The 25,092-nt window shown below is 36.2% G+C and overlaps 1 protein-coding gene across 6 annotated transcripts in view; it reads right to left on the bottom strand.

Moving 5' to 3' along the window:
- Positions 1–221: 221 nt before the first annotated feature.
- PRDM1 (PR/SET domain 1) overlaps positions 222–25,092 on the bottom strand; it is a 123,894-nt gene continuing 99,023 nt past the window's right edge. For all 6 annotated transcript variants that reach the window (XM_081940293.1, XM_081940294.1, XM_081940296.1 and 3 more), the window contains 6 exons: positions 24,319–24,570; positions 15,797–15,916; positions 11,625–11,874; positions 4,933–5,990; positions 3,798–3,926; positions 222–3,220 (listed from right to left, as the gene is read on the bottom strand). In XM_081940293.1, coding sequence (XP_081796419.1) covers positions 2,648–3,220; positions 3,798–3,926; positions 4,933–5,990; positions 11,625–11,874; positions 15,797–15,916; positions 24,319–24,504 — 2,316 coding nt within the window. In that variant the 5' untranslated portion in view covers positions 24,505–24,570 and the 3' untranslated portion in view covers positions 222–2,647. The remainder of the gene's footprint in view (positions 3,221–3,797; positions 3,927–4,932; positions 5,991–11,624; positions 11,875–15,796; positions 15,917–24,318; positions 24,571–25,092) is intronic.

Genomic DNA, 25,092 nt, shown 5'->3' with positions numbered 1-25,092 from the left:
AAATAGGTATAAAAAAGAAGAGCCTTTCCTAGCCTGGCACTTTTCAGAAATATTTAGCCATGCTGTGGCATAACATCCTCAGAAAGGCCAAGTGAGAGGAGATCAGTTTAGAACCAGAGATTTCTATAGAAAAAGATCAAGTGTTTTTGGCCCAGGCAGTAAATGAAAGTTGGAACTAAAGTAACACTGCTTACATTTAAAAAAACGTAAGACACCATTGGTAAAGCAAGGAACGTTTTTATATTTAATTTACATTTTGACATTTTTGCACATAAATAACAATGTAAACCAGTACGTAAACATAAGATATTTTGTTGTAGCAAAGTAAAAAGCCTGTTAACTTTGGTCAGAACCTATTCTTAGGAGGGAGGGAAAACACTGATTGTTGCTACATTCAAAGTTTTTAAACAGGGGAGACAATTAGACAAAGAAGCAGTTTTAAAGCTGATGCATATAAATCTTTGTAAAATTCGTATCAAATACAAGAAAGCACTATAGGCAATTAATAAAAGCATGTGTGTGTCCAGTGATCGAAGTAGTGGTACTTTGGTTTATCCAATAGTTAATGGCTATGTTTATGAAACATTGCTACATTTAAATTATATTTGCATCACAATTTATGGGAACAGAAATGTTATGAACTGTAACTCTTCCTTCAAAAGGCATATATAAAGTTTTTCTTGGGCTATCTGTAGATTATGGATATGTTTTGTGCTTTATATAAGAAGGCAGCAGAATAATGTCATACTTGTAACAGCCTAATCCCTTAAGATTAATATGAGATATAAAGATATACATACTGAATGAAAAGTAACACTGCCCTTTTTACCTGTGATCAAGTCACTTTTTAAGAAGTAAGAAAAGGGACAGATCTTCCAGAGCGCTTTAAAGAACTCATCCTTCTTCTTAATGTTTCGATCCATGCAGCATTCAAAAATGAGTAATAATGGGCCCTGTTTGGGTTTTAGCAAGCATGTTTAGATTATTTTTTCCCCATCTCCCAAGGCAGACGTTTGCAATGATAATATGAGGGGATGCAAGAGTAAGCCAGTTATTCTTCAGAGAATACTTGGAGAATTTAAAAAAGACTACGTGGATGAATCTCTTGAAGCAAATAAAAATGTGCACATTCACGCCTCATGATGCATAAGGAAGTTTACAGTATTATGGTTTTGATATTAAGAATTTACCCTTTGTGATAGTGAAACAATCTATTTAAATCAGTATTTCATTATAAGGTTTGGCTCACAAAACGATGTGCTTGCGCGCACACAGAGGATAGTGGTATAAGTAATTATAAATACAATTATGTGCTATGCCCTAATCATGACATGTTATCTTTGGGTTCAGCAAAACAAAAGATTTAGAGAAAAAAAAAAAGAATGTGCATTCCCTCTTCTCTACATGTTTTGGTTTGTTTTCTGGATTAGCAAAGCATTAAGACAAAGCATTAAGACAGACAGCATTTTCTGCATCACTGGACACACTCGATGAGGTAACTGTTGTTCAGCAACTTTGCAATGCCCTTTTAATTTTTCATTAAATTAACCACAAAATGTGCTAATACAAATACTGAGAGAAAACTTGACTCATATGATACAGGGAGGAGAAAAAAAACACATCTAGTTAGGTATGCCAAGAAGAGAGTTTACCACCCAATTTCTATCCAAGAAAGGGGATGGAGAATGAAGGGATTAGGGAAAGTTGTCCTATTTCTCCCAGAATCTCAATGGGAGCTTTGGGGTGTAGCCAGTCAACGCCTCTGCAATACCCCTCTTTGCAGAGAGAATCTTTGGAGTATCCTAAGTTGTCTACTTACATAAACAGTATGCAAGAGAAAGAAAATGTTCTTTTCTAAGAGTACTGCTCACAACCATGAGGTAAAACTAAGGGCTTTGTGGGGAGGACTGTGTTTGATGCATTCTGCCTAATATTTTACCTTTTCACTCATTCTAGACACACCAGTTTCTCCCTTCTGCTGTACATATATTTCTATAAATAATTCTATATGTTTATCTATTTTGTTCAGTTATACAGCACTGTTACAACCGAATGACTATTAAGGATTTACCTTTGGCAAAACAAAACATCATGTCTGAAATAGGCATGTTAAAACATGTCCACCCTTGCAGCCTAGTCAATCATGGGTTTTGCTATTATTTTGCAGTTATTAAACAGATGTACAGGAATCAATTCTATGGAGAACAGCCACGAGACAAACAAACACACGTCAACAAAAAGCACTCATATTCCTTTTACAATGAATATTCTTGTCATTGTAAGTATTATTCTAACTATTGCTTTTTGAATGGTAAATTGCATAATAAATTATGAAGTACTATTATTATAAAATGATTATGGATATTAAGACAGTCTTTTTTGGAAGCAGGAGAGGCAATGAACAGTCTTGGCCTCTTTTCATGCCCTGAGAATGCAACGTGGAAATTCCTTCTTTCAACTGGAGAAGCTACTGTAAGCTGAGGTGGTTTTGCAGCATTGATACAATACACTGTACAAGCATTTGCTACAGGCACCCTGACTTGCCAGGTCATAAATTAAAATACAAACAAACATCACTCCTTTGCCACACATACTAAACTGCACACATATACTCTCACACACAATGCACACGTACATCCCACAACACTTAAGGGTCCATTGGTTCGTCTGTCTCTTGCTTGACCTTGATGGGTACCTGAGGTAGTGGATGAACATGAGGCAACTTCACAACCGATACATCTGAGGCTTCATAAAGGTTACATCCAGAGACCAGCCCATTCCCCAGGTTTCTCTGTAATGATGTTTTCAGCGTGGCTCCTTCTATCTCGCTTCTAAGCACGGCGAGTATTTCTTTCCCTATCACCGATGCTACATCAGCACTGTCCTCGACTTCATCCAACCTGTCCGCATTGTCACTAATGTCAAATTTTTCAATCTCTTCATTGATCCGGTTGAGGTCCTCTGTAGAAAGGTTGTGAGCATGAATTACAGGGCAGTTTCCCTTCAGGTGGACCTTGAGGCTACAAAGGTGGATGTAACTTTTATGGCAGTGGATGCACTTGTGTGGGCGCTCTCTGGTGTGGAGTCGTTTGTGCAGCTTTAGGTGCACAAACTGGGTGAATTTAGCAGTGCACAGCTTACATTGATAAGGTTTTTCTCCTGAATGCAGCCGCAGATGGGTCTTCAGGTTGCTTGTGCTACTGAATCGTTTATGACAGACCTAAAATTGGGAAAAAGTAAATTGGAGTTAGGTCTACTTTAACATAAAAGCATAAACAAATAAATTCCAACCTCTCGTATCCCACATTTTCCTATCTAGGATGAATCTTGTGTAATCACTCTTTGCAAAACCATGCCTCCATTCTTCTAGCATGCATCTGCCCCCTCCAAAGCATGCAATCAGAACGGATATACACTTGTTTTGGAACTGGTGCAAAAGAAATTCTGACTATTTTTTAGAAGTAAAAAGAAGTTTCTCCTTTTCACTGGGCTGGATGGGTAGAACAGGCTGGTGATATCAAATAATGTTTTGGTTGTGTCTTCAATGGATTCAACTCAGGGTTGGATGGGAAGCTTCCAGCCTAGCGCAGTGCTTTAAGCTAGACTAGGAAGTTGAAAAAAGAACACCTCCTTCAAGAAAATATTTACGTACTATTGCAAAGCAAATCTGCATTTCCCACACTCTCAAGTCATATATATATATATTCATCAAGTAGCCAGCAGTCAAACGTGACTCAAGGATATCTTTACTTTGATTGCATCTTTTGCTAAAGTCATTCCTTGCAAACTCTACGCACCTGACACTCATGAGGCTTCTCTCCTGTGTGTACCAGATAGTGCTTCTGGAGGTGAGCCAACTGAGTGAATCCTTTATTACAGGTAGTACATTTGAATGGTCTTTCTCCACTATGTACTCGAAGATGAACCTTTCAAGAAACAGAATGCTTAGTGAGGTCTCAAGAAACCGTTAACACGTTCAGAATGATTTTCTTATTGAATTAATATTATTGTTTAGCTATTACATTTTCTATAAGCATTATTTATGAAAAGGGAAGAAGATAGAAACAGTTTTGTACATTACTACTTAAATACTGCTCCCAGCTAAGATTAGCAATATTTTAATATGTACTTGACAATATTTAAAGAGAGAAAACTAATGTGAGCAGAAGCTTCAGAAATCAAGGAGTTAATTTTTTTAAAAATCTATATACTATTTTGACAGGGTTGATCCATGGCTGAATGTTCCTTTCCAGATTGACATTAAATATTGTTGGGTAAGAAAAGAATATGGAACAATAATGGCTAAGAACGCATTCCCTCAAATACTATAAAGGGGAAAAAAATGACTGGACTGCAGAGATCAGGAACTATATATCTGTTTGTTGAGAAATTCAGATATCACCTCAGTGCAACTAGACTCTAGGCAAATGAGTGGCAGCCCAGCATTTGATGAAATCTCAGCCTCTTCCTGCAATGAGTCCTAGTACAATTCATTCTCCTTTTTAGTTTTTCTTAGACTTTTCTTATTAGATACCACTAGTTTTTACACGGATCATCATCATTTCTCCCCACACCCAATACTTTATATCTTGGATGCACTCACTTTCTTAGTTCAATTATTAAAACTTCACACAGCAGGAAACCCTCAGAATTAAAGTGACTAAGTCAAATCCACTTTGCATTGCAGCCACTTTAATGAATCAATTACGAAATGATTACTGCATAATTGTTAATCTTTAAAAGTGAGTTTCAAATATTTACAAGTGTAAAAACATAGGCATAAATATAATATCAGCATGTATGTATGAATTGCTAGGGGAAAAACACTCTTTAGCATGTTAGCCTCTTTTAGGCCCTCCTAAAAAGTTATTTTTGAGGAAATGGTAGTCAGAGAAATCTGCCTAGCCATTATGTCTCTCTTTAAAAGCTTACCTTCAGATTGGAGAGCTGGCCAAAGGTTTTGGAGCAGACATTGCATTCATACTTTATTTTGCCATTCTGTTTTTTCAAGGGATAGGGAAGGGTTTTATAACCAGTCATATTCCGCTTGCTCTTTATGAGATTTATGGCTTCTTCACTGCTAGTGGCAGCCAATACTGCCGAGGTAGGTTTTGGTTGCATGATGTGTTCAGAAGTGGCTGCAGTGCCTGCAGTGGGTGACCCACTCGTGGGGCTACATGGCTTGTCTTTCATGCTGGCAGCAGCTCCTGTGATGGAGAAGGCACTGTTGTGTGCAGGAATCAGAAGGTCCCTTGGATGATCTGGCTGTAAGAGGTGGCGGCTCCCATCTGATGGCAAGGAGCTCGGAAGGGTAGATGAGTTCAGGATATGAGGAGAAAGGTTTCCACCGCTGAAGAAGCTGCTATAAAAAGGATACATCCTTGGGAAGAGGTTGAAATTGTTGATGCTCATGCCATATGATGGTAATAGGAATTTGGGGTAGGGAAAGGTTTGTGGAAGATGGCTTGAGGGGGCATATCCAGAATATGACCCTAATCCTTCTGAGTTATACAGTCCGTTCAAGTAAGGATAAGGCTCCCTGTGCTCTTGAGTCACAGAAGCTAAGGGTGAAACTGTAACTCCTGGACTGCTGTGAGGGCTTGAACCTTTTAAACTTTGGTCTGGGCTACTTCTTGCTGAAGGACTTGGGGTAGTAGATGGCTGGATAGGTGAGTGAGCAAGGTAACTGGGTCTATCAATCCCATAAGCTAGGGGAACCTTCAGGTAATCTTCTGGAATGTGAGGTCTGATGGGGTAGACAGCTCGAGGGTAGAAAGGCCTCCTTTCAGGACTACAATTTTTCCTTAGGACCTCTAAGTCTTTTTCTTGAGTATGTGGAGCAATATGGCTATAGCACAAATTCCTTCCTCTAGGATGATTGGAGTCAGTTTTTAGGATTTCCTTCACGCTATGTTCTCTTCTAGGAAGATTTTTCTGAAAAAGTTCATCTTTGTCACGGGTTTGTTGCTTTGGCCTATTGTGGCTTTGTGCTGAAATACAAGGAAAAAAACAAAGCAATGAGTTTGGGGTGCTTGGTACTCTCTGAACTTGCTTGTTTTATGAGTATTTCAAGACATTTACAGGCACTTGATGGATTCATTTTGCACTCTTATCAAAGTGAGGACAGATAACTCTTGTCAACCATACACTTTTTGAAAACACTTTGAGCTTTAACTTCTATCTTAAAAAAAATAATCAGTCTTGGGTTTTTGAAAATGAATTGCACTAGGTTCAACCCAAGGAAATAAAACTACTAACTACTTTCGGTATATTAAATTGTAGAAAATCTGTCAGTACTTTCCTATTACATTTGTTCTCAACTCATCTCTTTCTTTAATATGGGCTAAATGCTTTAGTAAAGAAATCCTTTTAAAAATGATTCAAATAACATTTTAAAACCTAATTTTCAAAAAATTCTTTTGACAACAGCCTGAGCCTCCGATTCCTGACATCTACATAGCTTCATTCTAATTTTTGATCATCATTCAAACAATTCAATTGCATGTCAAAATGTAGGAAGGAAGCATTTTCCTCTGCCCCAATATTATAACTTTTAGGAAATGACATGAAAGTTGTTTCTACAAAGGAAACATTTTCTTTTTGGAACTGATTATGTACCATCAAGTCAGTGTCAATTTTTAGCAACTGCATAAATACTGTTTCTGTGTGATTCTTTTGAGTGGGGATATCATAATTTTTTTGGCAATGTGCTATTCTCCCAGAGAGTTCTGAAGCTTTTTCAGCATCCCAGTTACACGAGACTTCATTATAAAAGGAACACAATTTTCAATAATTCATCAAAAGAAAATAGCAATTCTGTTTTTTCTCTCCAGTTAGGGTTTGCACAGCAAGATAGCAACCCTACTTTTAACGTCCCTCTATTTTAACTGTGGCTTCAGAAGATATGGGTACACACATGTCGTGTCAGGTAGCTACATAATTTTTTCCTACCACACATATATTGCTGAAACACTGAGGGATGTGATGACTGGTCCCAGCTCCCTGAAGTGTTTCTGTGGTGTGTATGTGGTGAGAAAAGAAGACATGTAGGCCTCTTCATATTCAACATTTTAAATACACACTTGCTTTTGCTATGATGTGTGAAGTGGTTTCTAGTTTTAAGCTTTAAGAAAAGATACACCAAGGATGCGGTATTGTAATTAAAACCAAAAATAAAAGCCTTTTCAATTAGCACAACATTTTCCCAAACTTTATTAAAATTTCAAAAAGGTATAAAGTACAAAGTGGTAAAGAAAAAAAGTGAAAAAGAAAGGAAAAGGAGTAAGAAAAAAGCAAGATTGGGAGTTGCAAGCCAAAGGGGGAAAACTATTTAAAAAGTGAATTTCTTTGATGCAGATAAAAATCTAAAAATCATTACTCTTTGAATAGAGTAAACCATAATGAATGCTACTTCTATCATCATAGACAAATCTAATAATCAAATTCCAAGGTTGAAATTTAAATTATTTCAGTTTCAAACAAAAAATATCCAAAAATGGTTTCCAAGTAGAAAGTCTTTTCTTTAATCAGTCAATTTCACTATCCCTGCCAACTCCATTAATGTCATAATCCGTTCTTCCCTTGTGGCTGGCTATATGTAAGTTCTTCTATTTCTGGGCATATGTAAGTCTTGCTGCTATGGACACATATAAAATCAAAGTTCCATTTAAAAAAAAATTGTTTCGCCACCAAACCCAGGAGAAATGTTCCCCGGTTCAATAGTACATTCAATTTAAGAATTCTCTGAATGTCTTGGGATCCAAAATGGATGCTTCATTTATAAGTTTCCTGGCTTTTGTTCCAAAGATTGTTGTCCTTAGAAGTTCCTCACTTTTTATACCAGAGATCAAAATAACATAAAGAGGTACCGTCCTCCTATTTTCTTTTTTTCAAACAGCAATGCTGTGAGCTTTGTTAGGCTGGAAGAGAAAGTGACTTGCCCAAAGTATTCCAGTGACCTTCCATGGCTGAGGATAGAGAAGAACCTGTGTCTCTTTATTCCTAGCCTATTACCTCAACTACTTCACCATGCTGATTGTTGGAACTGAAACTGAAGAAACCTGCTCAATGATTGGCATCCCTTTTCTGTTGTCCTTTACATAGTCCGTCCCTAGAGGCTCCTTTCTTTTCATAGTTTCTTTCAATTGATTGGCTTTTCATTCAAAACAAAATATGGTGGGAAAAATAAAGTAGAGAACAACTAAAGATTACTTTATTCTACTCTTTTATTATTTTTGTAGATCTAATACTAATGGCAAAGGAATAGATAATGCTATTTGATAAATCATAGGAAGTTGAGGAAAATACTACTGGTCTCTTACTGGCCTAGTCTGCATACTTTTTTAGAAACTGAAATATAGAAGTTTGCTTCATGGATTCCATGTAGAAAAGACTACACATTCTATTTGGCCTATTGATTTTTATCTCTCTGAACATAACTTCAACTCACACAACTTATTTGCTCTCCTTTTGATGGTGAGCAGATTGGGAAATCAGATTCATATGCCAGTTCTGATTTTTGTGGGGGGAAATAAGTCTAAAATTCATTCGAGCATCTCCTTGCACATAAACTCTAATACAAGTTATTAGAAATACTGTATTAAAATCATCATATTTGTAAATGGTATTTTCTCGGCAGAAATGTACTAAGTAAATTCCATTTATATTTCCATCAGAAATCAAAGACAACTTCTTGTACTAACCTACTATACATATACGTAAATTACTAATAGTGTGACAAAAATTGATACCAGTGTAGCCATGCATTGGTCAGTGACTAAAGAAATACAAATAAAGAGTGAATTATGTTTTCCTCAAATCTAGTTGCAAAAACCTTCTCATTTGTAATGCTATTAGCTGCCTGAGACATTTTAATTCTTTCCCCTGAGATCTCAAAAATAGCTGTGGGTGTATAGTGTCATTTCCAGAGTAAATGTTCATCAACATTTTGAGTGATTAATTTTAATAATGCTGATTCACATTTTTGTTCTAAATAAAATAGTTGTTTTGCCAGAAGAGAACCTCGGAGTTCTACTTTCCCCCCAACAGATGCTAGAATGAAAGCTATTATTTAAAATTAATTAGTTCAAATTTTATTTCTAAACATGTCACATATTATTGAGAAGATCATTATTAGGCCATGAGAATGAAAAACGTTTCTGCTGTTCCTTCCCAGAAAATGATAGATTCACAAATATGTTGCTCCTCCATTAATACATATATAAAATCCTTTTAAAATCAGTCTAAGTTAATGACAACCACATTTTATGCCAAATATTTCTATAAATTAATTGTATGTTATACTGTATAATGAAATGTGATTTTTATTCCAAATCTACTGCTAATCAATTTCATCAGTTTCACTTAAGTTCTGTTTATAAAAAAAGATTTTAAGCTACAGAATTTAGTGTGTTAACATGCTTACTATTATAAATGTCTGTAATATTTCCTCTGCTCAAACCTTAGCTGATTCCTCAAAACCTGTATGCCTTGGTTTGAGCTTGGATGACAAAGTACCTCATAACCTCAGGGCTACAAGAAGTCAAAAGAAAAAAAAGATATCCCAGAAGACAACAAAGAAAACAGTATACCAAGAAAACCTATATGTATCTCTTTACTTAGCTGATTATTTTCCTAAATGTCATGTCACTTTAATTCTTTCTCAAAATTAAGATGAAGCAAACTCCTAATCATTTTCTCTAGTCATTCTTGAATACATGACAAGCTCAAATTTTTTTCACTACAGCAGCCAGAAATCCAGTGTTTCTGACATCAAACATTTATATAAAAGGCATTATAAGTACAAGGCTTCTAATTGCAAGTAACTGAAGAACCTGGACTTTTCAGCATTAATTTGAACTTTCTCCGTTATTTGTGGACACAATTAATAGGACTGTGTAACATGTCAAGTTGAATCAATTAAAATGTTGACTTTTACGGATATCCGTATATACATTTATCAACTGATGAATTAAATAAATAAATATAATTTATCAACTTTTTTCAAAGTAAAATGTCAACTCGACCTTTTGCTTTAAACCTCAGACTCAAAAATCAGATTGTGAGTGATTCACATCCTCTAGCACAGTGATGGCAAACCTTTTTCACCTTGGGTGCCAAAAGCATATGTGTGCTATTGCGCACCCTCATGTGCCCACCCCCATAATTTAATGCCCCCCCGTGTTGTGACCCCTGCGCATGCATGTGTGACCCCCCCCTGCATGCATTCACGGCTTTCTTGGAGACAGGGAAGGGCAAAAACTGCTGCCCCTGCCTCCCTGAAGCCGGAAAGGGGCCATTTTCTGACTTCTGGTAGGCCCGCTGGGTCCATTTTTTGCCCTCCAGAGGCTTTCTAAGAGCCTGGAGAGGGTGAAAAACGGTCCAACATGCAAACTGGAAGTTCGGGAATGGATTTCCAGGTTGCCCATTGGGCTGTCTTTCTCCCTCTGAAGGGTGAAAAACAGCCAAATGTGCAAACCCGACGTCCATTCCCGAACTTCTGGTTTGCACGTTGGGCTGTTTTTCACTCTCCTCAGGCTCCTAGAAAGCGTCTGGAGGGTGAAAAACGGCCAAAAATCAGCTGGCCAGCGCACGCATGTGCACTGAAACTAACAGGGCCTCACGTGCCATCAGAAATGGCTCTGCGTGCCACCTGTAACACGCGTGCCATAGGTTTGCCATCATGGTCCTAGTTTATTCTATAGCCCCTGTATCTCCTTGTATAGAAAGTCCTCACTTAGAGACTATAGTTAGAACTGGCAAATTGGTTGCTAAATGATATGGTTGCTAAATAATGGAAGTAAAAGTATTTCCACTGAACCAGCATTGAAACCAAATTCTACCTGCAGTTTGAAACCATTAATATTTAGATATTAAATTTAACCAATCCTATGCATGTCTACTCAGCAGTTAAGTCCTACCACATTCAGTGGAATTTATTTTGCCTCAGATTGTGGTGAATAATATTTTTGTTAATACATGAAAATATTGGGTGTAAATTTTATGAATTTACAATTCATAAAATTTTGCGATATAAAGCAATAATAACATAAAAATGTAAATGGATGTGAATTCGGGAGAATTCACAAAAAGTTATGTGAAGTGAAAGCACTGTCAGCTCCTTCAAACGTTAGGTGAATTTTGTGAGCAAATAATAAACCACAAAAATTATGAAAAGCTACCAGTCTTGTAAAGATAGGCATATAAGCCTCCCTAGAAACTTGAATTCCTATCATCAAGAGTTTGGAATGGCATTCTTTTCTTTCTCATTTTGCACCTGTGGCTTTATCACAAAGTTGGGTTTTCCTTTTCCCACTTGGTAGGTTAGATTATTAGCATAAACATAATCTCAGCAACAGAACATGAACGTTCAGATTAAGCTCTATAAGAGCCTCATAACAGGATGTTCAGCCAACAGTATAGCTACATTTTTGTCTCCTTAAATGGGGTTATGCTGAGTTGTGTTGTTTTTAATTAAGAAAAGAACATTTCCTGTTTAAGATGTTTTCTCCTGCAATCCTATTTGAACCCCGAGGTTCATCATTCATATGATGATTCAAGCCCATGATCAACATTCCAGTGACAAAAGATACTTCTTTACAAGGGAGTAAATCTAAATTACTTACTATTCAACATCACCAAGTCTCCGGTGGATGGATAATGCAATCTATCTGCAAAGTCTTGACAATACCAGACAAGCAACTCCTGGCCAGGAGGAATTGGCTTGATGGTATAGAAATAGATGTTCATGCCATTCTGACATGCTGCCAAATTCTGCTCCTGAACGGAGTGGGCTGGATTCACATAACGCATCCAGTTGCTTTTTTCTTCATTAAATCCATCAATGAAATGGAGAAATTCACCACCAGAATAGATCTACAGGAAAGGAAGGATATATATTTATGGAACACAGAAATGACAAAACCCTAATGATAGTTAAATATGTTATTTATTTAAAAAAATCCTCTTCCTATTTCTATAAGAGTATCACAAATATAGTAAACAAAAGACCCTAAACCCGTGATGGCAAATCCATGGCACGCATGCCAGAGGTGGCATGCAGAGCGCTCTCTGTTGGCACGCACGCTGTTGCCCCAGGTCAGATCTCCATGGCGTTTCTTTCATGAGCTTCTGTTTCCCTGCAAATGAGGAAACAGAAGCTTATGAAAGAAAAGATCTTACCTCTTTCCACGCTGCCCGTGTTGGGATGCCCCACTTTCCACCGACCAGCTGGGGTTTGGGTCTCTGCTGCACATGCATGCATGCATGCATGTCCACGCATGTGGCTGCATCACTGCACATGTGCATGCCCGTGCATGTCTGTGTATGCTCATGCACATGCCTACATGCATGCTCACACACCTTTCAGTTTGGGCATGCGTGCATGCAGTGTGTCTAAAAGGTTTGCCATCACTGTCCTGACACCAACAGTATTTGGTCCAAATTAAAGGCTTTTGTAGTTATTGCTTAGTTTTGTTGTGGAGTTTTCAATTAAACTCTGTAAACTTTCAATGTTTTTGATTTAAAATGCTACCTTCGTCTTGTCAAAAAAGTATTCACTTAAAATTTTATATCTCTGTAGAGATGATACGAGTCACTGTTGCAAAGGTGTAGTTTTCGTATCTTTTCTGCCTTTCTCTTTGTGATTTCCCACTATCACCACAGATTTAAGAAACACCAGATTTATTCAGATACACTCTGACCCCAACAAGTCCTAAAATAGCATCAGATCATATTTAGAAGGCAGTCCTTTTGTACAAAAACCGAGTGCAGTAAAGTGAATTATACTACAGTACTAGGTATATAACTGAAAGGAAATCTGGAGGCAAGTCTGATCTAATTGTTAAGTGAAATGCTTTCTTCTCTAAATAAGAATGTTTAGGAAAATATAATTCTACAGCAGGTGACAGGACAAATAAGGGGATTTGAGGCACGTTTCTTTTCAAAGTGCCTGTGAGATTATGAAAATGAGCAAAGAAAGTTCCTGTTGAAACTTAAGCCATACGCTGAATAACTGCTGCTCTCTGAAGTAATTATTTGAAAGTTACCACTGGGGGGGGGGGGAAGGTTATTAACTGGAACCAAAAAGGTTTTTATATATTTCCATTAAGAAATACTTCACTCTTTTTTGTCTTGTTCCCATGGGCTATAGGCAAATGGCAAATATATACTTCTGGTTTCATTTTTACCTCAACTGTTAGACCTGAGGTAAATTAATCAGGTGATTTCCAAAAGGACCCTCAGTTGAAATGTCATGGCTAAGAAAGGATTTGAGTTTGGGTTTGTCCATGTCAAAATGTAAAAACTGCTCTGGTTCCTTCTGTGCTTTTTTTACAGGCATTTTTTGTTTGAATGCTATTTGATGTAAGAATATACCGAGAAGTCATTAAAAAAAAAGTGGCAACAAAGTCGGCCTTTTAAAACACACAATAAACACCAGAATCACTTTCTTACTTCCTGTCATTTGAGGCTGAGGAAATACATGTGGCCTCATCAAAGAAGCCTGAGAGATTTTGCGGTGTTTTTGTTATGAGAAAGATGGAACAAAGACTCAAGAATTATGCTCTCTCTCTCTCTCAAAAAAAAATGCTTGTTAACTCCGATTTGCAAACTTCCAGGAACTCAGGAGTTCTACTGGTATGCAACAATGTTAGAGGGAAGACCTCATTTTTCAAATTTAAAAGAAAGGTCTTCCAGTCACACTCCAAAGTTAACACAATTTATTGTATGCTTCATCACTACACACATGCTGTGCAGTGAGACTGCTGTAAAACTTTATTCTGCTGCCTCATCTAATCGTCATGAATCAAACAAGGTTAAAATGTGCTGAGTCATACTGCCACAATTACAAGAAATGACATCACCTTGGCGCTTGCACAGCACATTCATTGTTTTTCTTTCTAAAAGGTATCAACTTTATGGAACCCAAATGAGATTTTTCTGTTCCTGCCAGACATGTCTTTTTACATGACCTGCTGGAAATTATCTTCCAGTTTCCTTTGCATCTACAGGGCTGTTTTCAGGCACTGAGGAAAGAACCTTTTCTAAGAATCCCAGGCACTGTGAATCAGAAGATTCAACCCCGGTACTTATCAAGATTTTTCAAAATGCAAGTACTGTAATGTGTGTAACGTGTGTGATGGTAGCTGTGTCACATCCTGTTAGGTAGTCAGAATTCTTTTCCAAGAGTTGCTGAATAATTGCAGAGCTCAACTGCAAGCTTTCCTAATCTGCTTCCCTGCAGATGTGTCAGACTAAAGTTCCCATTGTTGCCAGCCAAAATGGATCAAAGAAATTGGAGTCTGATACATCAGGAGGGCCCAGGTTGTCCTCTTCCCTAACAATTAATCTGAATAGGATCGTGTTTATTTTTCTTCCATGATGAGAATTTAAAAAACAATCAATATAAAGATTCGACTAAGAAAATAAATTATATCTAGACTGATGACACATCTGCCTTATTGACAACTAAAAATAAGAACAAATGGTCAAAACAGATGTTTCTGCTTTGTCTTCCAAATGCATAATTACATAGGGAAGCAATGACAACAGGGCCTTAAGTTGCAAGCTCCCATCTCTGTTATTCTTTATTTTGTAATGCAGCATTGCAATGAAGCCTAGCAGTCACAGAGGCACACCCACAGTTGTTCATTTTTTGCTGAATCCTGAGCTAGCTGTCTTATCCATACCTGTACCATAATAAAACTTAGGCAAGATGAAATCTCACAGCTTCAGTTCTTCATTTGAGAAACAAAAATTGATTCTTCCCATATGGTTGCTGTAAGAGAACACACAATTCATATCATAAAGGATTTGTTTTTTTCTAATGCTATGCTAATTAGAGATCCAGTTTGGTCTAGTGGTCAAGATATAATTGAAATTGGGGAAGAAGAAAAAAGTCAATGATACAATGTATCATGCCCAAGTAACAAAGTCTTCTTCCTTCCAAATCTCATACTTTATGACAAATGCAGTTCATTTGATCTCATCCAATATTTCTACTTCAGGATTAGGGTGCAAGAAATTTATTTAGCTTAAATTATTGGATGGTGGTAAGGTGGGAGTAGGATGCATGGTCTCTTAGTTTCTAGCCTGGTGCCTTGACCACTAGACCAAACTGGATCTCTCATTAGCATAGCATTAGAAAAAAACCAAATACTATATCATATTAATTGTGTGTTCTCTTATAGCAACCATATGGGGAAGAATCACATTGGTTTCTCAAATGAAGAATTGAAGCTATGAGAGTTTTATTATGGTACACGTATGCATAAGACATACAGGATTCAGCAAAAAATGATCAACTAGCAAAAATTCTCATATCAACAACCTATTTTTTTTAAAAAAAATCATGTACATGCCTTGTAAAATGACTAATCAAAAAGATATGTTGTCTTTATTTTGTTAGTTAACACTGTAGTAACTCAGTTACTATAAACACTAATTTAAGTATTTATCTTCATCCTGTGAGCAGAAGAAATAGCATCACATTTGTGAGATTAATCTCCTGATTTTGGCAGTAACTATCACGTTTTAGAGGAGGACGTCTGAGAGAAACTGCTCTATCATATGTATCCCAACTTTAGTCTTTCCTCCTGAAAGTTGATGGGTTGGAATAACCAAGACGCAAAAGGCTTACTATTGGCTGTTCTATTCTCCTAAGTATGGGACTATAGTCACATGATTACTAAATAGAACTATACTAATTCATCAATTTAGCTCATGCAGTTCAAATAATGACAATATTTGTTTCATTGATAACATCTTTAATATTTTGTAATACTTTTATATAGCTTACCCTCCAGAAATATTTTCTATTTGCATCCTTAGGAACGGTATCACTGGTATAGATTTCACCAACCAATGGTCCAAAGCGTGTTCCTTTGGGGATAGTATCTTTGCTAATAACTCCAATAACCTAAAAGAAAAGGAGTTGGATTATGTTAAGAATAAATGCATTGAAAAATGCATAGTTTAAAATGTGATTCAAATAGAAATTATACATATTGTTTGCCTATTCACTGTATTACTATGAACCACATATGTTCCCTTCTTCTGTATTTAGAATAACATATTTCAGCAATGAGTTGACACTGTTGTAGAAGGAAGTACTTAAAATATGAATAATATTCATAAAGATTAATTTGCTCTGTAGTTGTGGAAATATTTAGATATAGCTGTATAGATTCAATTTAGTTGTAATTCATATCACATAACTAAATTACAATAAATTCACTTTGAAAAATGCACTGTAAAGCCAGTTTGGTCTAGCAGTCTAGAAACTGAGAAGTCGTGAGTTCTAGTTCTTGCTTAATGAACATCATTGAGTGACTGCTTGAAGGTACGATGTTGTGTCCTGACTTCACTGAAGGGAGAAATCACGCAATTGGCCAGATAAGTTTGGACAGCAGATGGCATTTGGGGTGGGCTTCCAGAGGTGTTGGACAGAAATACACATGCCATGAAAGCCACAATTTGAGGACAATATATTTAGAGCGAGGCTTCTACAGGCTCTCCTCAACTTACAATCATCCATTTAGTTATTGTTCAAAGTAACAGTAACATTGGGGGGAAAAAAGACTTTTGAACATTTTTCACACTTACAACCGTTGCAACATCCCCACAGTCATCTGGTCAACATTCAGTTGTTAAGTGAATCATGCAGTCATTAAATGAATCCTGCTCCCCCCCTTAGACTTTACTTGCTGGGTTGCAAAGGGGGTTCGCATGACCCCATGTTGCTGCAGCAGTCATAAATACATGCCAAGCATACAAATTTTGATCATGTGCCTGTGAGGATGCAGGGATGATCTTAAGTGTAAGTCACTTTTTTTCAGTGCTGTTGTGACTTTGAATGGTTGCTAAATGGATGCTTGTAAGTTGAGACTATTTGTACCTTACTAGCTTACATTAGAATCATTGTATTTTACTATCCTACACAGGAGAAAAGATGTATATTATAATCTGAAACAGGGCTTATTAAGGGAAAACCACTTGTAAAATCTCTCATATGCTTATTGTGGATTTAACCTAGGACCCACAACTTTACAGTGTAAAATATATTGGCTGTTCAAGTTCCTCTTCACCACTAATTATATCATGGACTATTTGAGTATCTCGTTACATACTGGGGATTTCCTCCCTTCCTCTTGCCTCCTCCACTAAGTCCGCTAAATTTTAATTTGCTTTGAATATTATATAAACAACAGAGTAACTTTGTAAACTAGGAACCATGAATAAGGACTTTTTGAAACTGATGTCTGTAACTTAAATGGAAAGTGGGGGATGAAAAGAAGTCATTTGTTCCACAGACTTAGTAAACATTCATGTTCAAGCTATTGAGTCATGCTATTCTCACACTATTGACTAGTTTCATTATACCTAATAAAATAATAAAATGATATACTGCATTATGGATCGCCTGCACTTAACTTTGAAAATAAGGATAATACTTAACCCAAAGCACCACAGTACCACCTCCCTTTTCTTAAGTTTATATATCTTGTAGAACTTCATTAATGATGACTATAATACTACTTGTGTTTAATAGGGGAGGGATTATTGATTCAAGTTAGGGTATGAGTGAGATTCAGCTTTTATTTCCATCATTATAAACATTTGATTTTTTTCTCTCCATCTTTTAGAAGAAACGCATATGAGCATTCCATCTATGTCGCGTCTGGAAGATTTTTAAAAATGTATCTAGCTAGTGGGGTCTACAATGAACACTTCTGAATCGATCAGATTTTATCAGTCCTGAATAGAGCAGTTTCTCAATACTGACATAATGAAAATTAAATGCTCTAGTTCAGTGCATGCGGGAATGCTGGAAAGCAGAAGAGCAGCTCAATGGGGCGCACATTCAGGAGCACTGGAAACCGGAAGAGCAATGGCCAATGGCTGGCGTGCCCAGAGAGATGGCTCTGTGTGCCACTTCCGGCATGTGTGTCATAGGCTTGCCATCACGGTTCTAGAATAAGATTTTAGAAACTAAGAGAGAGAGAAAGGTTCACTTGAACACAGCCAATTTTCTCATCACTACAGCTTTATCTCTTGACCAGTTTCAGGATTTTGTTTTATCGAAAATGGTAGGTTCCACAGTGCGAAAAAGTTTGAAAGCCCCTACTATACCAAATAAAGCTTGCCATGACTACTCTCAATGATTCCTAGGAGTTGCAGTTTTGTAATGTGTTGAAACTTCACAGAAACTACAATTTCAAGTATTATTTGAAGCATAAAGGAATGGATGCTAAACGAGTTTAAATCTGCAAGAGGAGGAAAAAAAATACTGACAAAGTAGTAGCACAAATATCTAGGATTTGATTTGGTATGATTTTTTTTTATGAGTCTGAAGCAATTCTTGACATTTCCCCCTAAACTTTAACAAATTCAAACCAGTTGTGTATCTTTTAAAAACAAGTAGAAACAAATAGGGACATGCCTAATGGCAGTGTTTATTTTTACCACTCTTAAGCATTTTTCATAGAGGTGAAAAAGGCAGATGTTCTTCTGGCTTTTCCCCATCTGACTTAATTTACATTCTGTTACAGCTTTCAGGAGAAGTTTATAGCCAGTATCTGAATTATACTGAAGTCTGGCTGTTTTTGCTTTTCATAGTTATAAGAGATGCACTCTCCCTTACCTTTTAATTTAAACATATGTTGAAGTTTTCAAAGCAGTTGGCATTTGTCAAATGAAAACAGTTTGGGGATTTTTGTACAATAATTCAAAGCATGCCCAAACAATATTTTGAGCAAGGTCTTTAGAAAGAATTTAGTATGATATGTTAGTTATTCTCATTATGTGTGTATATGGATGGGCTGGGTATAGGGGGGGGGGAAGAGTGGAATGGGTTTAATAGTACAAGGAATGAAAACAACAAAGAGGAATGTTTGCAATATTTAACCAAGCTGTAGACTAATATTTGTTAATTCCAGCAATTTCATTCGGCTAAGTTTCATATTCAGATAATGGTTAAAAAAATTGCACAGCGTTCCCAGATATTTTTTAAACACCTCATGAAAGTTCTACAATTTGCAAGTTACTATCAGAAGAGAAAAGGGGAGAATGAGAGAGCAAAGCTGGCATATACTGCTTGCTATTGTCTATTATAATTAGCAACTCTCAGGTCTTCATTCCAACATTACATTTCTGTAAAATCTTCCACGTTAGTCCATGACAGAAAAACAAAACAAAACAGAGCCTTCTGGCACCTTTAAAAATAAATGGATGCCAAAGTTTTCATATACACCTCATTAGATGTATGAAGTATCATCCTGAATAAATTATAGCTATTATCAAGCATTGGATACACTGGAAGTATCACATTCTTTGAGTAGGAAAAGGTAAGTGCAAACAGGGTTGAGAATACACACACCGGAATTGCAGTTATTTAGGCTTCCTCATACATATAATAGCCATTGTTGAATTAATATCCTCCATAGAAAGGATCTTAGTGGCTATTTTCTTAGTGTTATGTGTTACATTTACATTTATTCTAAAGAGCACATTAATTTTCTGAAAGTGTGAATGAGATACTATGCTAAGTTACCAATAATTATTTATTGTAGAATGGTTGCACAAAAGTTATATTTTCAGGATTTAACTATAACGTATGTCCCCAGATAATATGATATATTATGGGAAACTATAGAAATCCAGCCTTGAGCCACAAATAAGGAAATTGAGTTTCATTATACTTTCATAAAGAAGATGTATCATTATGAACTGGTAGCATAGCATTTTTTTAAAATGACCATAATATTAAAATATGAGCAATTTTAAAAAAATACAACCACAAATCAAAAAGGAATGTAAATTAAGCCTTGTTGACTTTTGAGAGACACAAAGTGATGTTTCAGATTTGTCCACTAGGTGTCCTTAAGCACATCTGCTTTGGAATAATGCTGTTATCAACACCACAAATTCTCCACTAACTAATGGGAAAGACAACAGACTTTCTGAACAGTAAAAAGGCATCTCTGACAAAGAAACTGTGGAATATAATGCCTGTGTTTTAAAACGGAATAGAAAAGTTTCGCCTGGTGCTATGATAAGTACAATTGTTAGACGGACTTCCTCCTCTCTTAAGTTCTAAAAATTATAGAAAGTATTTAATTCCCAAAATTACTGTACTAGTTCTGCTATTAGTATATGGTTATTACTTATGGAATATAAAGTATAGTTATGTGTCACTGAAGGATAAGACCCTTCTGCTTCTTGTTCATATAAAATCCTGAAATTGGCCTACTGAAATCGAACTGTTGGAAAACGAGACAAAGGAAAGTGCCTCTTTCTACATTATTTTTTAAAAAAGCAAGAGTACAAGGAATACAATACATTCTTATTCATTGAAATACAATTGCAATGTGTTACTAATGCTTTAGGTATAAAGTTACAGAATTGCTTCTATATTATGCTACTCTGGTGTGATCCTTAAACTTCAGATTTTGGGCTGAACCCTGTTGATCGTCTTACAATCAGTTCTTTCTCATGGAAGCAACTTTGTTTTTCTTCATAGGAATGCACACTAGAATTTGACTGAGGGAACTTAGTCCTATTAATTCTCCTGAAGATTAGTGATATCCTGAACGGGCTATTAGCCTTCCTTAATTAAATAAAAATAAATTAAAAGGCAACTCTTTTTTAAAGAAAAAGGTCACCAATTGTTGGAACCAAGCCACTGTATTACTTATATAAACATTTTTAATGAAATATCTTTCCCATTTCATGTTTTATCTGTATATAGAAGCTACTTCTTTTGATCATTTCTGTGCATCTGCACCTTTTCTGTGTAACATTTTATTTGTCTGTCACTTGATACAGCCCATGCAGATTTTATGTAAGTACCAGTACTGTATATCTTTCTCTAATCCTTATTATTAACTTATTAAAATGACCCTTCATAAGATACAGGCTGAATGTAGATAAAGTATACAGGCTATTATTTCTTTTAATGGGCACTAACTAATACCACTAGCACATATAACTTAATCAAAGAACAACAACAACAGCAACCGAATAACAGAGTTGGAAGGGATCTTGGAGGTCTTCTAGTCCAACTCTCTGCTCAAGCAACCTGTACCTTTCCAGACAAGTGGCTATCTAGTCTCTTCTTAGTGATGGAGCACCCACAACTTCCAAAGTAATAATAAATAAAAAAATCAACTGAACCTGGATTGACCTCCAAGGAAATAATTATTAGAAATGCCTGTTACCTTAACCTCCACTTCCCTACTTCCATGATGTCTTGTTCATTTAAGCTTTTGTCTGGAAAAATACCCAATTTCTTTTGTTTTCAACAACACTGGGAGAATAATGCACTGAAGAGGGCTTACATCCTATAATTTATTCTTTTTTAAAAGGGTGGAGTGAGAGATAATGTTTGCCTGTTGTTTCCTTCTTACACGAACATAGCAACAACATTTGCAAGATATTCAAGTGATAAATATCTATTTAATGGGTTAGTTTACAATTTCGTTAAATGTTTAGTTTGATTTTTCTGCGAAATGCCATAATCTTCTTACTGGCTGGAAGGGTGGCTTAATTATAAAAGAGCAAACAAATAAATACTGAAGTATAATTCTCTTCAAGTGCAGCTAATAAAGAGCAGTATCTTTTGTGGGTCTAAATACCAATCAGTACAAAAATACAGCACCTGGATTACTTCTTGGAATCAGTCCTATGGAACACAACCATATTATTTTCTGAAATCAAAATTCTTTGATCTATAATCTCTAAAAAGGTGAGACAATGCTATCATAAAAGCACGTTTTCCTTCCCACAAGCCTATATAGAAATTAAAGTCTGCAGTGGATAGGAGCTTGATATGGTCTTCTCTGCTGTGATCGGGTGCACTAGAATGGACACTGCCTTTCTATCTGGCCAATATGTATTCTATTTGTGTCCATTTATATGTTTATATTTGAGTTTTTTCAATAATCTGATTGTGTGTGTGTGTGTGTGTGTGTGTGTGTGTGTGTGTCCTATTATTTTAAAGGAGCCCAATTTGAAGATTTCATTTAAAAGGAGTGTCCATCCAAAAAGAAAACTCTACTTGTCCATACTGAAAAAAATAGAAAATACTGCATCATGAATGTCTATAGATAAATGATACATCTTTGAACGTCAAAAACTAAAGTTGCTTTAAGGTGCCCATATGCTTACTAATGGAAACCATACAATGAAAAACAGCTCCATAAAGTAATCCCCAACAAAGGTTAACCATATGACACGTCTTGCCTTTTCAATAAAAGGTGGAGTTCCAGGATTAGTAAAGCAATGAGAAATAAACAAAAACAAGACACACACAGGTGCACGTACAAAACACAGGAGTATCTGTAGGCTCTAGGAATATTACTCTAAATACAGTTCCTTAATGACAGCATTAACATTTCATAAGCATATTTTTCTCCATAAAAACAGCTCACTTCTTGCATCATTGTATGTGATCATGTCTGAGTAATCTATCCCTGAAAAATAGCAAGGCGTTTGTCTGCCAAAAGCTACAAGCTCAAGCCTACATATAAGATCCAGTTGCTTTAGATTATTATTTTTTTGCATACAATCTTTTGCAGTATGCCCTAAAACCAAGTTTATCAATGAACGTACTATGCTATGATAATAAATATGTTCTCATTGCATTTGTGTTTGTGAATTCGTCTAAATAGTTCAAGATCTAGAACACCAAGATATTTGGGTTCTGCGCTCTGGTTCTCTCCCCTCTGCCACCAAATTATTAATAAACTCTAATACCAATTAACCTGATATTCTGCCAAATTGACCACAGAGCTGATATAACAATTACAAAGCCAGCTAAGTTAGCATATTATGAACAACATACAGATATTGTATCTTAAATGGTATATGGGACTGGGTACAATAGTGCGATTTCTCTCTATTTTTCAGATAGCAAAGGAAACTAGAATGAAAAAAATCCTTCTCTGTAAAGAGCCATGGAATTATATTTTACGAAAAACAACTACAAATTTTGTACTTTCCTAAACTATTATTCAATATAATGGTTTAAAAATGATTCACAAATATATGAATGTTTGCCAGCCTATAACAAGAATTTTAGACTGCCTGCAATGAAACAAGAAGATTAAGACTACAAAATGGGTTTTACAATGGATATTAGCTAGTTGGTTTCAGGCCAATAATTACAACTTTATTACCTAACTGAATATAATATATAAAGGGAACACCGAAAACTTCAGTTATTCCAGCTCATCATTCAGTTCAGATAAGAGAAGGGCAGCACCAAGAATTAAACCATAGAGATAATAGGCTGCCGCCCAATTTCTGAATAATGTTAATAAATCACAATTTATATCAGTTCATGTTTTGTCCCTGTTTTAGAACACAAGGGTTTCCATGCTGTTTGTTTTAAGAAGAATCTTTTTAATAACTAGAAAGGAATGAATGTACACCCTTCCCTGAGCTCTGTGGTCAGTTTATTTAGCCACAGTAGCAACACAGGTTATAGCTGTTCCACCACAAGTCACAGGAGAGGGACAAAAAAAAAAAGATGGGCTGGCCCTACCATTATTAGCCAGCTGAACATCACGCCTAACTATAATAGCTACTCTATATGAAAGAATAAACAGGCAACCAATTGCTCATCTAGGCTGATTTTTTTTCTCTGCCCTTCTGAAACAACAACAAAAAATGCACCCACTCCAGAGACATGGACTAAAATATACCTGTATGTCCAGCTACCAACAAAGTTCCTGCCCTAGATAAACAAGTCATTTAAACATAGGGTATTTAAATGATTTCACTTATCTGACATAATTTTATTGTTTCAGAATAAAAGGGTCACTTATAAGCAATGTTATATCCTGTGTTTTACAGATGTGTATGTGTTTTACAACTATGCAAAACAACTAATTCTAAACTGGTCAGGGTGACAAGCTTGGAATTGTCGCTAGTCTGATAAACAGCATCTTACACAGAAATTGCATATGTGTGTGTGTGTGTGTGTGTGTGTGTGTGTGTGTGTGTATATATATATATATATATATATATATATATATATATATATATATATATATATATATATATATATATATATATATATATATATATATACATACAATCAACACATATAGAATACATTGAAATACAGGTCAGGAAGTGTTTGTTCTTTTTGATGCAGTAAAATAGGAATGATACAATGATATTAAAAGGGAGACATTTCTTCAAACCTTTTCTGTGCTTTAAGAAAAGAAAAATTGGTAATGCCTATTTCAAAAACAAACAAGAAATCAAAAGGGCATTTCAGGTTGTTGTAATCATTCCTGGTAAACTTGTTCTTACCTCTTTGCAATTTCCTGCATATTTGAAAATCAAGTTCCTTGGCAAAGATGATTCGGCCTGAGTTATGGTGCAATCTTCTGCAGAGCTGGGTTCTGTTGGATGATCATTTACAATGTAGGTACACTTGTCTTCAAATTCAGCTTCTGTCCATAGAGTCATATCAGCATCCTTCATGTCCATTTTCATTATCAATATTGTCCCTTTGCTTTGTCCCTTGGAATTCACAATATATGGGCTACAGTGTGCGGCAGCCTGGAAAATATATATATATACACACACATTTGTCATTCTCTTTTTAGTACTGCTGGCAAATAGATCTGAATGGCTATCTGGGAACACACTGAGAACATGAGCTAAAAGTTGCACTTTGGGGCTGCCTTCCTTGACACACTATGTTCAATAGCTAAAGCTAGTGTTGGGGGCGGGGGGGGGGAACACCTTCCACATCTCTTTCAGATTATTTCTTTATTATCTGAATGGGGGGGGGGAATGGTGATCTGAAAGCCAAAAACCTGTGCACAACACAGCTTGTTGGAAAACAGCACTAAGTAAGTGTCATAAACAAGGAAAGGAAAAGGAAGGAACTGCTGCTGTCTGCGTCTGAAAGAGCTAAAAATGGAAAGTGCAGGCTGGAAGAGCGGAACCTGGCTTGCTTTTTCCAAATGAGGAAGACTGAACTTTCCCACAACTTCCAACATATGAACAACTTTTAAAAACAACATCCCCCTCCCTACCCTGTATTGACTTCCTCTTATCCTCTGGTATAGAAAGCTG

This window comes from Natrix helvetica (genome assembly GCF_964273705.1).
Source record: "Natrix helvetica genome assembly, chromosome: 2".
Taxonomy (NCBI): Eukaryota; Metazoa; Chordata; class Lepidosauria; order Squamata; family Natricidae; genus Natrix; species Natrix helvetica.
The sequence above is the reverse complement of the archived record's forward strand: the minus strand, read 5'-3'. Positions and strand labels throughout refer to the sequence as shown.